This window comes from Saimiri boliviensis, chromosome 1 (genome assembly GCF_048565385.1).
Source record: "Saimiri boliviensis isolate mSaiBol1 chromosome 1, mSaiBol1.pri, whole genome shotgun sequence".
In the NCBI taxonomy this organism is placed as follows: Eukaryota; Metazoa; Chordata; class Mammalia; order Primates; family Cebidae; genus Saimiri; species Saimiri boliviensis.
In genome coordinates, this window is record NC_133449.1 from 234,503,543 (window position 1) to 234,516,474 (window position 12,932).

Sequence of the window (12,932 nt, forward strand, 5' to 3'; positions counted from 1 at the left end):
GTTCCTTATACAAACTTAGCTATGTTTCTAAATCCACAGGAATTTAAAATGAGGGAGGGGAGACGCTTGCTTCTGAAGGCAACAGAAGCGATAGCTGAAACAAAATTCCCTAATCAGAACAGGTTGTGGCATGTGTAGTGCTATAAACATTACAGGCCCAAGAGCATCCATGAATTACAGCACTGCAGGAATGGAATAACCTCCAGACACTTTTTGAAAGGTCAAATGAGTTTTCTCCTATGCTTATTTATTTGTATTTTTTTGAGATAGGGGTCTTGCTCTATTGCCCAGGCTAGAGTGCAGTGATGTGATCCAGGCTCACTACAGCCTCAATGTCCTGGGCTCAAGCAATCCTCCCACCTCAGCCTTCAGAGTAGCTGAGACTGCAAGTCCATGCCACTGTGCCTGGCTAAGTTTTGTATTTTTTGTAGATATGAGGTTGCGCCATGTTGCTTAGGCTGGTCTCAGACGCCTGAGCCCAGGCAATCATCACCCATCTCAGCCTCTCTAAGTGCTGGGGTTACAGGTATGAGCCACCGTGCCCGGCCTCTCCATGCTTTAAGGAGTTCGTGTGCAATGGAAATCATTTTGGAACTACATAACAAAGCATTCTGTAAAGGATCCAAGGCAGCACAGGTTTGCTGTCCTTGATTTCACAAAGCACCAACTGAAAATTTCCCTTTACTGGAAAGTTAACAATGAAACTGCATGTTCACTTACCTCGTAATGCTCCCCAAACTCTGTTGGCCTTCAGGACAGCCACTGGTTCTCTCACAAGTAAAGTATCTGTATTAGGGATTTAAAATCACACACAAACTTTTGTTAATCCCTCCATGACACACGGTTAAGTTTCCTAAACACATCATTGATATTTCTCGACCATTATTTTCCCCCAAGCACATGACCTACCTCTCTAACTGCCTCCTGTACATCTCCATTTGGATGTCCTGCAGATTCTTTCAACTCTGCACGCCCCAACAGAACTCTTCCCTCCCTCCTCCACACACTTCAACCTGCTGGGCTCCTGTGTTCCACGTTTCAGTGAGTCACAGCACCACCATGCAGTCACTTGAGTTACTCAGGTCAGGAATTTGGGTGTCATCTCCGTGTTTCCTCATTTTCCCCTCTGAGAGAGTTAGTCTCTCCAGCTTCTCCTCAACAGAGTAGAGTCCTAGTTAAGCTAAGAGTTTAGTTGAAAAATGCAAACATACCTCAGTTTCTACTAGTCCTTGGTGACACCCCAGGTATCACTCAAATTGATTCCCCTTAAGGCCAGAGAGTTATCACGACTCTTTTGCCTTCAGTTTTTCTATTTGCCCTGTACCCACCTTCCCTCAGTATCATCCAAATCTGCCTTAAGACTTACTCTCCAAATCTCCTTCGCTTAGTTCAGCTTTGTCCCCCTCAATAAAAATAATTCAGCTTTGTCCCGCTCAATTAAAAGTTCACACCATCCAGAGTGGGGCTCCAGTTAGCCACTTCTGGTGAGAGGCTAATCCTTCGATCTTTGAACATACTCTGCCTAAGGTTGGCCCATTTAGTCATGTAGTCTTTTAGAGAGGTCTGGAGTGGAGCCAACCACAGACATAGTAAACTCACAGAGGGTACGGAGATTTAAAGCTGTAAAGGGTACAACAGCTTTAAAGGGTGTAACAGCTGTGGACCTTGCCATAGCAAATACACTGAAGGCCTGGAGGTTAATGATTTAATACTGGGCTGGTTTATCACCTTCTACCACCACCTCCATCCAGATGCTCACAGGATAGTTAGCTGCAGGTAGACAAAAGTGCTGTAAATAGTGTGAGCATCTCAGGTGACAGTCTTATGACAAGACAGCCTTTTCCATTAGACGACCACAGTGATGAGTTAGCCAATGCCAGGCTAAGAACTATATTGCTATTTATGAGCACAGTCTAATTATGTTTCCTCTCCATCTACAGCAAATAGATGCTGCTGTTGAGACAAAGTCAATCTTTTGCCCAGGCTGGAGTGGAGTGGCATGATCACAGTTCACTGCACCCTCGACCTGCCTCCTGGTGGGACTATAGATGTGCCACCACGCCTGGCTAATTTTTTTTTTTTTTTGTGGAGACGGTGTTTTGTCATGTTGCCCAGGCTGGTCTTGAGCTCCTGGGCTCAAGCCATCTATCACCCTCAGCCTCCCAAAGTGTTGGGATTACAGATGTCAGCCACAGCACCCAGCCTATATCAAATTCCGAATCAGCTACCTAGAGCTCACTGCTCTGCTGGTCATCATTTAAAAAGATTTTTTGCCACATTCTAGTTTTGAGATCTCCCAGAAATAGCACAAAGAGTCACCTAAAAACCTTAATATATTGCATATACTTGATACCAATTATTTTCTAATAGCTGACAACTGGCTGATATTAAAAAGGACTGTACTTCAACTCAGTGGAAAATATATATAACAATTAGAGAGCAATTTGATTTTCCAAATATATGGACACATAGCTACAAAGAATGTGTCCATTTTTACTTCAAAATCAAGTTATTAGTGTTAACAATGATCACTTCCCTGAAGTGGGAAAGGAATGACATCATTTACTTTTCAGTAAGCCCCTTCTCTATCTTTTTGCACCATAAATACATTTGTTTTGGAGGGGGTATACACAAATAATGTAGCCATATATTCTCCTTTAAAGACAACCTAGATAAGGCTAAAATCTCCTTTGAGATACCCACCCACTTCCCTCTATCTTCCTCAGAGGAAGGAAGCACTTATTGGGCCTTTTCTTAGGCTTGACACAGATGTACGTGGAAGGAAAAAATCCTGCTTTATGCGTGTGTTCCTGCATGTGTGTTGATATAGAAACGGGGTCCACCTCTACACATTATTACACAGCTTTCTTTAACTCAGCAGTTTATCTTGGCAGTTCTCCATGTGTGTTCTCTGTAACACTGCTTCTTTATTCTTAACTGTTGTGATCATACTGTTTCGTATGGATTGACAAGATGTAATTAGCCATTCCTCTACGGATGGACATTGAGCTTTGTTGACAGTTCTTCACATTACAGGCAAACTGCTGATTTACGTGTCAATTCATATGCAGTAAAAACTAGCCCACCTCTCAGGGCATGCATATTTTTATTTTTAATAAATAATGGTGCTTTAACATGTATCACTTCCTCCAACATGTCCTCCTACTCCGGACATTTGATATCTTGTTATTTCCATTCATATGTGTTACTTTTATCATCATCAGCAGCAACTAGTTTAAAGACTAAAAGCTAGTTTATACTTCAAAGGAAAATTTCGCAATCACATTGTCTCAAGAAACTCCCCTTTCAGAATAAAGAGGGTTTGTAGAACTGACTCAGAGATGAGCTATGACTCTCCAGTCTCGAAACATTTCATCTTGTGGAATTTACAGTCTGTTGTCTATATTGCCAATGGACAGCAAAGATTCCTGGGCAACGTAATGACCATTTCCATGTCAATTCAGGTTGCAAAACCTACTTCACGTGGTGTCTGAGTGCAGAGTATCAGTTGAAATAATATCTAATGTTGGTGAATTTTCCCATTTCTTGTCTAAGAACAGCTGCAGAATTAGAGAAAGAAAGCTCTTTTTCAAAGAAATGTATTATTGAAAAATCTCATCTAAACCAGCAGGATGAAGACATACTTAACTGTGAGACAGTCTAGGGATAAAGGAGTTGCTCTTTTCTCTAAATTTGTGGCATCATTTTTTTTTTTTTCTTTCTTTTTTTTTTTGAGACAGTCTCACTCTGTATCCCAGGCTGGAGTGTAGCGGTGTGACCTCAGCTTACTGCAACCTCTGCCTCCTGGGTTCAGGTGATTCTCCTGCCTCAGCTTCCCGAGTAGCTGGGATTACAGGTGCACACCACCACACCCGGCTAACTTTTTGTATTTTTTAATGGAGACAGGTTTCACCATATTGGCCAGGCTGGTCTTGAACTCCTGGTCTCAAGTGATCCACCCACCTTGGCCTCCCAAAGTGCTGGGATTACAGGTGTGAGCCACTGCGCCCAGTCTCTGTCTTTACACTCAGTTCCCCTGTCTGCTCTCTCTTGCACTGATCTTATGCTACACGTGTCCTTATACTGCCTTTCTTTGATTCCTTGGTGCAATTCCACATTAGTCCTAGGCAGTGTAACCTATAGAAAAGGTATGTCCACTTGTTTGTTCTTTCTAAAACAATTTGGGAAAAGCCCTAGAGAATAACGTTTAGGCAACAACAGGAACAAAATCATACAGCTAAATGTTGATTACACTGTCAATCAAATGAAACTGCTGTACCCCCCTCTCCCCCCAACTCTGCATTACCTTTGTGTAAAATTAGATTATAAATAAAGATCATGGACACAAACAGATGTTTTCAAAGGTAAAAGTTAAGAAATTACCTAGGTAATCAAAAGAGATAAGCCAAGTCAGCTTATCCATACAGTGAAAGAACATTATTCAGCCACTAAAAATGATATCACAGAAAACTAGTGAAATTCATAAATGTTTGTATTTTGCAAAAAAGTGTGGTATAAAAATATAACAAAAATACATGATGCACATGCACGGAATTACTGCCATTTTCATGGCAGTGCTTATTATATTTGTATTTATGTCTGTGTAAAATGCTTAAATGTTTTACTCTGCAAAAAAAATAAATAAATACACCTAAAATGACAGTGATTAATTCTGTCTGCTGGGATTATTAAGTGATTTATTTCTTCTTCTTCTTCTGCACTTACTATACTTAAAAATTTTCCACAGACTATGTACTACTTTTATAGTCAGACTTTAAAGGTTATTATTATTATTTTGAGATGGAGTCTCACTCTGTCGCCCAGGCTGCAGTGCAGTGGCAGGATCTTGGCTCACCACAACCTCTGCCTCCCAGGTTCAAGCAATTCTCCTGCCTCAGCCTCCTGAGTAGCTGGGCGTGCACCACCATGTCCGGTTAATTTTTGTATTTCAGGGTTTCACTATGTTGGCCAGGCTGGTCTCAAACTCCTGACCTTGTGATTTGCCCACCTGGGCCCCCCAAAGTGCTGGAATAAAGGTCATTTTAAAAATAGGAATCATAAACTCACTGGTCAAGAACTCACAGTGGTTCCTAGCATGAGCCAGCTTTTGGCACTGAAGTCCTCGTCAGCGAGCACCCTGGATATAATACACTAATATTGCACAGGTACTTACAAGACTCATCTGAAGATATGTTGGGGAAAGCATCACACTCTGACTGAAGGGTGACTGAGACAAGAAGTTGTTGAAGCTGGGTGCTAGCCTGGAATTCAGCAGGTTCATGATGCAACTTGTAGGAACCAAAAATATAGTCATGATATCTGTTTGAGAAATAAATGTAAACATATTTTAAAAGCATTTTAGCCAAATTTTAAAAAGAGATGTGTAGTGAACATTGTAGCTAACTCCTCAAATCCATGCCACCTATTTTAAGTCCAACTAGAGATTCTCACCCCAATCTGTACATTGGAATCACTTAGGAAGTTTTTTGAAAACCCCAACGTCCAGACCTTCAGAATCAGAATCTATTTGAATGGGATTCAGGCATGGGAATTTTAAAAGCTTCCCCACACTCCTCAGTGATATATGAAACCCATGTTAAAAACCAATAATGAAACCATCATGGTAATCCATCACTCTTGGGAATCAAAACCCAATTCTGACTAGTCATAGGATGTGGGGGTTAAGGAGAGTTATTCTGAGCTAATCCCAAGAAAATTTTGTTTCTCTGTACGTGACAGCTGGACCAGTTGTCGCTACACTTAAGAGGACAGAGCAAAGGCAGAAAGAATATGGATCCCTGGTAATACTATTGAGCCACTTAGTAAACCTGCCCTATATTCATCCCTACTTTTGGACATCCTAATGTGTGAGATAAAGTTTCTTATTGTTTAAGCCAGATTGAGTCAGGGTTCCTGTTACCTTCCTACTAACATATCCTAGTTTACATATAAACCCCCAAAAGAAGGTCCAGAATTCTCAGGGCCTTTAAAATGTACCTTTTGTTGGTATCCAAAAATCAGAGAATATTAAATAAAAATTTAAAGGCATTGACAAATAAAAAAAGACCAGATAGGCTTCAGAGCAATTGTTTAAATAATATTTTATAGATTTTGGTAAGCTGGAAGGTTGTATATGCTACTTTTGTGTGAGAACATCTTGTGCCTTTTCACATAAGAGGAGGTGGGAAAATTCTGACGTGTTTGGAAAGGTATGGAAGTTAACCAGTGAGAGAATGGAATGGATGAAGGTGTTGAGGGCCCTTCTCATGGGAAAACCTTGACAGATTAAAAAGGAAATTAAGACCACTGAAATACTTACAAAAGGTTAAGATGGTAAATTTTATGTCTATTTTGCCATAGTCAAAAATAAAAATGTTTTAAAAAGATAATTAAAGCTGCCAGCAGCTTCAAGATCTGAATTGGAAGCTGGCTTAGAACCTTGACCCTAGGTAGTAAAATTCCAACAGAAAACTCAAAGGGCTCTGAGGTAGCATGTCAAAGGTATGTGGGTTAATTTCGCCTTCCAGGAAATGAAGGAGTGAAGCTATTCACTTATTTTTAAAAGCAAGTTACTAGCAAGTTACGCTCCTCTAGAAGCTGAAGCAGCAGTTATGTATCTAATAGCCAAACCCTCTGCCTGCAAAAAGCACTGTTTCAAAGCAGGGTTTGTGATACAATGGGCTCTTCAGAGACAGGTGTTACGTGATTCTGAACAATCTGGGGCCTAGGCTGTGTGTGTTCCTGATCACGCAGCGCTTTCTGAACACCCCCGTATTTCCAAACCCTTCCAACCCCACTGTGCTTTTACTCTGCAATAGCTGCTGCCCTCCTGAATTCCTAGAATGCTCACATGCACGCCTTCAAGTCTTAGTCATAAGGGCTAATACATTTTACGACTTGCTTCCTAACAATGCCAGGCATAATCAATGGCTGCCTCACACAGAGGCCATGAATTAGGCAAACTCCTCAGGTAATTGCCTGCACCTGCCTTGAAATGCCAAGCCTTGCCTTCGAACCATCTCACAGCTGATTCAAGTCCTAGTTATATACATATTGTTAACTTACATACCCATGCTTTCTTGTCATACTGAGTTCAGCATATTACCAAGTCCTTGTTTGACCTAGTAGTATGACACAGAAGGAAAACCCAATCCTACAAGCTGAGCTCCAAGGCAAACATAATAAGGGTGTTTGTTTTTAAAAGTATTTCCAACCCTAGTCATCATCTTCTGAGACAACCTTCAAGTACTTTCCAGGTAATCTTCCTATCCCAATGCAACCAGACACTTTGGTTCTACATCTTCACCCCTCTGTGGCCTTAGCAGATTGGATACCAAAGGCCCATTCGAGTGTGATAATACACATTTAGTTGTACAAAACAGAAGGAAAGCATGAGCCTTCTGACAGCAGAGAATGAACCAGCTCTGCCATCGGCATCTTGGGCCTCTTTAGCCTGAGCCTAGGTACCAGTCCCACCTGGGGTCAGAGCACGTTATTCAGTTAGCTCTGCATGTCCTCTCCACCTGCTCAGCATCCTGCAAGCACAATTAAGCTTTATAGTATCCACTGCGTACAGCGACACGTTCAGGGGATGCCAGGGGGCAGTACAGCTAGCACCAAATTACAGTTCTGAGCACGACACACCTTCAAGGACAGTCCCACCTACACAGGCCTCCCACTGAGAGGACAGTGTGTGGCTTCTTCAAACATCTCCTCAGGGGAACCTGCCTTGTCTACGGTGTGACTGGCTGATTCCCATGACAAAATTCACCCTGTCTGCAGCCAAAGGGCGAGAGAGATAGAGGCGCCAACTAGGGGTCTGTAAAAGAGAAAGCAGGGAGAGCAGACCCATGATTGGTGTTGAGAAACAAAGTCCCATATTGCCTAACCACCGGCGGCACAAACACAGATGCAAACATCTCACATTTTACAGGGAACAGAGATTTTAGGAGGGAGGGGAGTTTTTGTCAGTGCTCGAAACTGATGACTTCTGCCATCTGAGTTGTTACTTGGAGATCTGAGGAGTGGCAAGGGGGTGAAACTGGCCTATAAATGACAGCCAGCTTTGGGGAATGCCTGGTCCCTTAAGAGAGCCTAAGCCCTTCGGGTAACTTATCATCCCTTAGGGCGCCCTTCAAACAAGCTGTCACTTTTCTCCCCAGGTCTGGAGCTGGGGAAACGGTGTCCCCTCCATCCATGTCATTTGCCCAACAAGGCCTCAGAGCAACCTCTCTCCCACTTAGTATCCTGCTCTCTAACCAGGGTTCCTGAGCACCCAAGGTGTCTCTTAGGAAGCAGGAGGAGGGTGGGGGCAAGAGTGTGGGTTCAATCCGTGTGGCGCTGGGCAGATCGCCTGCCCGCTCCGGGGCGGTTTCCTCGTCTGTGCAGTGGGGTGGTGGTCTGCACAGCGCCCCGGGGTGGTCCTCCTCTCCCCTTCCCCAGGACAACTCCCGGCAGGGCCGGGAGCGCTCACCGCCGAAACGCTTCCTCCAATAGGGTGCAGGAGGGGCCCGCCGTGGAATTGGGGCTGTGGCTGATGTAGAAGTTCTCCGGGGCGAGGCGCAGCAGGTTCGGGGTCATCTTCACCGACAGCGGCAGGGGCCACAGCGCCGGCCCGGGCTGGGTCAAGACGCCCGGGGCCCGAGCCGCCTGCGCCACCAGCGCCACCTGAGCAAGCAGCGCCAACATTGCCGCCAGCAGCGTCGCCAACAGCAACGCCAGCAGCATGGGCAGCCGGAGCAGCCCCAGCCCGCGCAGCTCCATGGCCGCTCGGCTGCTCTCCGCCGGGTCTGCCAAGCCGGAGCCTCGGCACCCGACTTCCCGCCGGGGGGGCCCGGGTCGGAGGAAGCGCGGCAGCGGGTGAGTCACCAAGTCAGGTGACGGCGCGCCCCGCCCCCAACTCCGCCTCCAGGCCCCGGGCCCTCACCCGGCCCTCCCTGCCCGGGCCGCACCGAGCATTTACTCCAGGGGTGCCCTCGGGTAGAAGCAGAGCCTAGACAGCAACCTCAAATACAGGATGGCCAAAGTAAAATAAAGGGCCGGGTGCCGGACGGGCGCAGTGGCTCATGCTTGTAATCCCCGCACTTTGGGAGGCAGAGGCTGGAGGATCACCTGAGATCAGGGGTTCGAGACAAACTTGGCCAACATGGTGAAACCCCGTCTCTACTAAAAATACAAAAATTAGTTGGGCCTGGTGGCGTGTGCCTATAATCCCAGCTACTCGGGAGGCTGAGGCAGGAGAATCGCTTGAACCCGAGAGGCGGAGGTTGCAGCCAGCTGAGACTGCGCCATTGCACTCCAGGCTGGGCGACACAGCGAGATTCCGTCTCAAATACAAAAACAAATAAAAACAAAACAAACAAACAAAAAAGAAAGAAAAAGAAAAGGGCTCGGTGCACAGGCTCGCGACGCTAGCCCGGTGCTGGGTTGCTGCTCACGCCTGCGCTCTCCTCTGGGATCCTGGCTTCGGTGAAGCTGGAGAAACTGAGCTTGCGGAGCACCTTTCTCCATTCAGCCCAAACACCAGATAACGGAGATGACAGCTGAGTTCGTTTGCTCCTAAGTGTAGGCTTTTCTGTTAAGCTCATTTCAGCTGTAGTCAATATAGCCTTCCCATCAGAACTCCCTGGGGCGGAGCACGCCCAAGAGATCCTGAGAAAACCTCTTGGCAGGGGACAGATGAGAGGACTTCTGAAAAGGACGCTGTGGGCCAAGTTAATAGAAAAATAAGAACTTGTCAAAGAGCGTTAAAAACGTGACTGTTTCAAAATAGAATGATAACGTGTTAAATGTTTATTCAGCTAATTAGAGAATTATTACATTAAGTCTATTTCACAGACAATAAAGCAATGGTACAGGAAGATTGCCAAATAGTCCGTTTCAAAATAGAATGATAACGTGTTAAATGTTTATTCAGCTAATTAGAGAATTATTACATTAAGTCTGTTTCACAGACAATAAAGCAATGGTACAGGAAGATTGCTAAATAGTTTAACAACTGGGTCATGTCCTACAGGAACACAGCGCAGCCCTGTGAGACTGAGCAACAGCACCACCATCCCCAAAGAGAGAGAAAAGAAACTCTGTATCTATAGCACCCCGTCAGAAGCAAATATTTTAGTTGCTCTCAGGAATTCCTATCATGAATTTTATTTTAAATCTATTTTGTTTATATGGAAATAAAAGATATAGATGCAAGCAGAACAATGTTGCTGGATCCAGTGTGGCGGGGACTAAAACAGGCTTTCTCTCTCTGTCCCCTTTTCCCTCCCCTCTCCTGATGCAGCTCTGTCTTTCAACTCGGTTTTTCTGTGTATTAACTTCATTCTCTGGCAGGTTCTTCTCATTACGATACCCCAACAGCCGTAGGGCAGCAAGGACAACTCCTTAAGAAAGCATATGTTGTCATTCATCTGTGTCGGTCCTGATAAAAGATCCCAGCTAAGTTCGATTTCATAAGCCCCTAAGGAAGAGCCAGTGAGGTCCCATGACCAACACGGAACGGAGATGCCAGAGGAGAAGAGGTGTTCTCCCTTTCCTTGTCTGGAAGGAGAAAACGCTGGGCAGACCAAAACCACAGACTCTACAATAAGTATTCTGAAAATGAGGGTGGAAGAACTTTAAGGAAAGACTTCAAAAAAAAAAAAAAAAAATGTAATGATGATTGGGACTCAGAAAATGAGACCCCAGGCTGATACCTGTAATCCCAGCACTTTGGGAGGCCGAGGCGGGTGGATCACGAGGTCAGAAGTTCGACACTGCCTGGCCAACATGGTGAAACCCCATCTCTACTACAGATACAAAAAATTAGCCGGGCGTGTGCCTGCAATCCCAGCTACTCGGGAGGTTGAGGCAGGAGAATTGCTTGAACCTGAGAGGCGGAGGTTGCAGTGAGCCGGGATTATGCCACTGCACTCCAGCCTGGGTAACAGAGCAAGACTCTGTCTCAAAAAAGGGGGAAAAAAAAAAAAGAAGAAAAGAAAATGAGAACTCAGAGTGTGGCACTTTGGTGTGTTGAATACTTTGAACTGAAGAAAAGAGACTCAGAAGATCTTTCTGATTTTCTCCTGCCTTTCTTTCTCCTGCTCCCCCTTCTTCCCCAAAGCAAGCCATAGAAACTAGAATTCCTCTTTTCCAAAATGGGTCAGAGAAACTAGAACACAGTGGGCATGGCGGCTCATGCCTGTTATCCCAGTACTTTGGGAGGCCAAGGCAGGTGGATCACTTAAGGCCAGGAGTTAGAGACCAGCCTGGCCAACATGGCAAAACCTAATCTCTACTAAAAATACTAAAATTAGCTGGATGTGGTGCCATACGCTGGTAATCCCAGCTACTTGAGAGGCTGAAGCACAAGAATCGTTTGAACCCGGGAGACACAGTTTGTGGTGAGCTGAGATCGCACCACTGCACTCCAGCCTGGGCGACACAGCAAGACTCTGTCTCAGAAAGAAAGAAAAACCAGAGCCTGTTTGCCCCCAAAGCCAGTCATAAAATCTAGAAATATTACTCTAATCTTCCCGTGCCTTTCTGTAGGAGCTGGCCACAAAGAGTTTCTCTGACCTACCTTGTCTGATAGTGGCTTTCAAGACTTTTGTTGCAGAGGGACCCTGCTCCATATCCTGGAGGAAGGAATATCACACAGAGAGGCCGAGAAGACTGAACAGACATGACTTGACCTATTTCTCCTCTCTGTTACCATTAGGTTGATCATATCCTTTTTGTCCAGTCACATTTCTGCCTGGCTGTCTGCTCTGCATCAAACCTAAACATCAAAATAGGCAGCTTTTCCTGGGTCTTTAAGTCTTCCTTTCCTAAGGCTCCCGTGGTCGTGTAAAATTGATTAAATAAATCCGTAATACTTCCCTTGTGCTAATCTGCTCTTTTGTTACATGAGTGTCAGCCATGACTCATGATGGATGAGGAAAGGTATCACATCTTTCCACCCCTACACGGTGCATGTTGAAAATTCTCCCATGAAAGAAAACCTCTGTAGCACACTATTCTCCCCTCTTCTTATAATTAAGACAAATATAATTCGCAGTATCTATCTTCACCCCTCTTTTTACTGTCAATGGAAGGCCGGCATCACGTTTCCAAAATTCCATCTCCAATTTGTGTGATTGCAATTACTAAATACTTAATGACAACTTCGTATTGTGTCCTAGTTATCTATTGTTACTCCAAAATTTAAGAGCTTGAAAACAACTACAGATAACAAATAATTTGATGAATATCTCACCATCCTCGTGGGTCAGGAATTTAGGAGTTTAGCTGGGTGATTCTGGATTAGATTATCTCATGAAGCCGCAGTTGTCTGAAGGTTTTTTCTCTAGGCTTGGCTGGTGACAGAGGATCTACTGCTAAGTTAACTTATGTGGCTGTTGGCAACAGACCTCAGTTTCTTACTGGCTACTGGCTGAAAGCCTGAGTTACTTGCCATACCCGCAATATAGCAGGTGGCTTCTCCCAATCAAATGAACTGAAAGAGAGAGCAAAGAGGAAGCCACAATGCCTTTATATAGCTTAATCTTGTAAGTGACATGCATCACTACCACCATATTATCTTCCTTAGAAGTAAGTCACTGAAGAGTTTAAGAACAGATCTCAGATGCAAGGAAATTGAAGGCTAGAAGCCTTGGAAGAGAGAAATTATCAGTGGGAATAATTGTGAGCATTTAGGAATTAGGGTGATGGAGAGTGGTTTCAGGAAGATTTGGAGTTATATTCAGCAAGCCCTGAGATTCTGTGAAAGTATCAGATCTCTTTTTTATTGCACCCATTATTAACTGACTCATTAGTTAAAAGTGTGCTATAACACGGGAATAATATTAACATACTCATAGTTGGGTTATATTTTACTTTTTAGAAACAGAATCTTACTACTTTACTCAGGGCGGACTTGAACTTGGGCTTGACCGATCCTGTCTCAGCCT

The 12,932-nt window shown here is 44.4% G+C and overlaps 1 protein-coding gene across 1 annotated transcript in view; it reads right to left on the bottom strand.

The window, feature by feature from the left end:
* The window catches only part of HEXB (hexosaminidase subunit beta), a 28,047-nt gene extending 19,210 nt beyond the window's left edge, over positions 1–8,837 (bottom strand). The window contains exons 1-3 of the mRNA XM_010341140.2: positions 8,474–8,837; positions 5,174–5,319; positions 721–786 (exon numbers count right to left, since the gene is read on the bottom strand). Of these exons, the coding sequence (XP_010339442.1) occupies positions 721–786; positions 5,174–5,319; positions 8,474–8,763 (502 nt within the window). The 5' untranslated portion in view covers positions 8,764–8,837. The remainder of the gene's footprint in view (positions 1–720; positions 787–5,173; positions 5,320–8,473) is intronic.
* Positions 8,838–12,932: the final 4,095 nt, after the last annotated feature.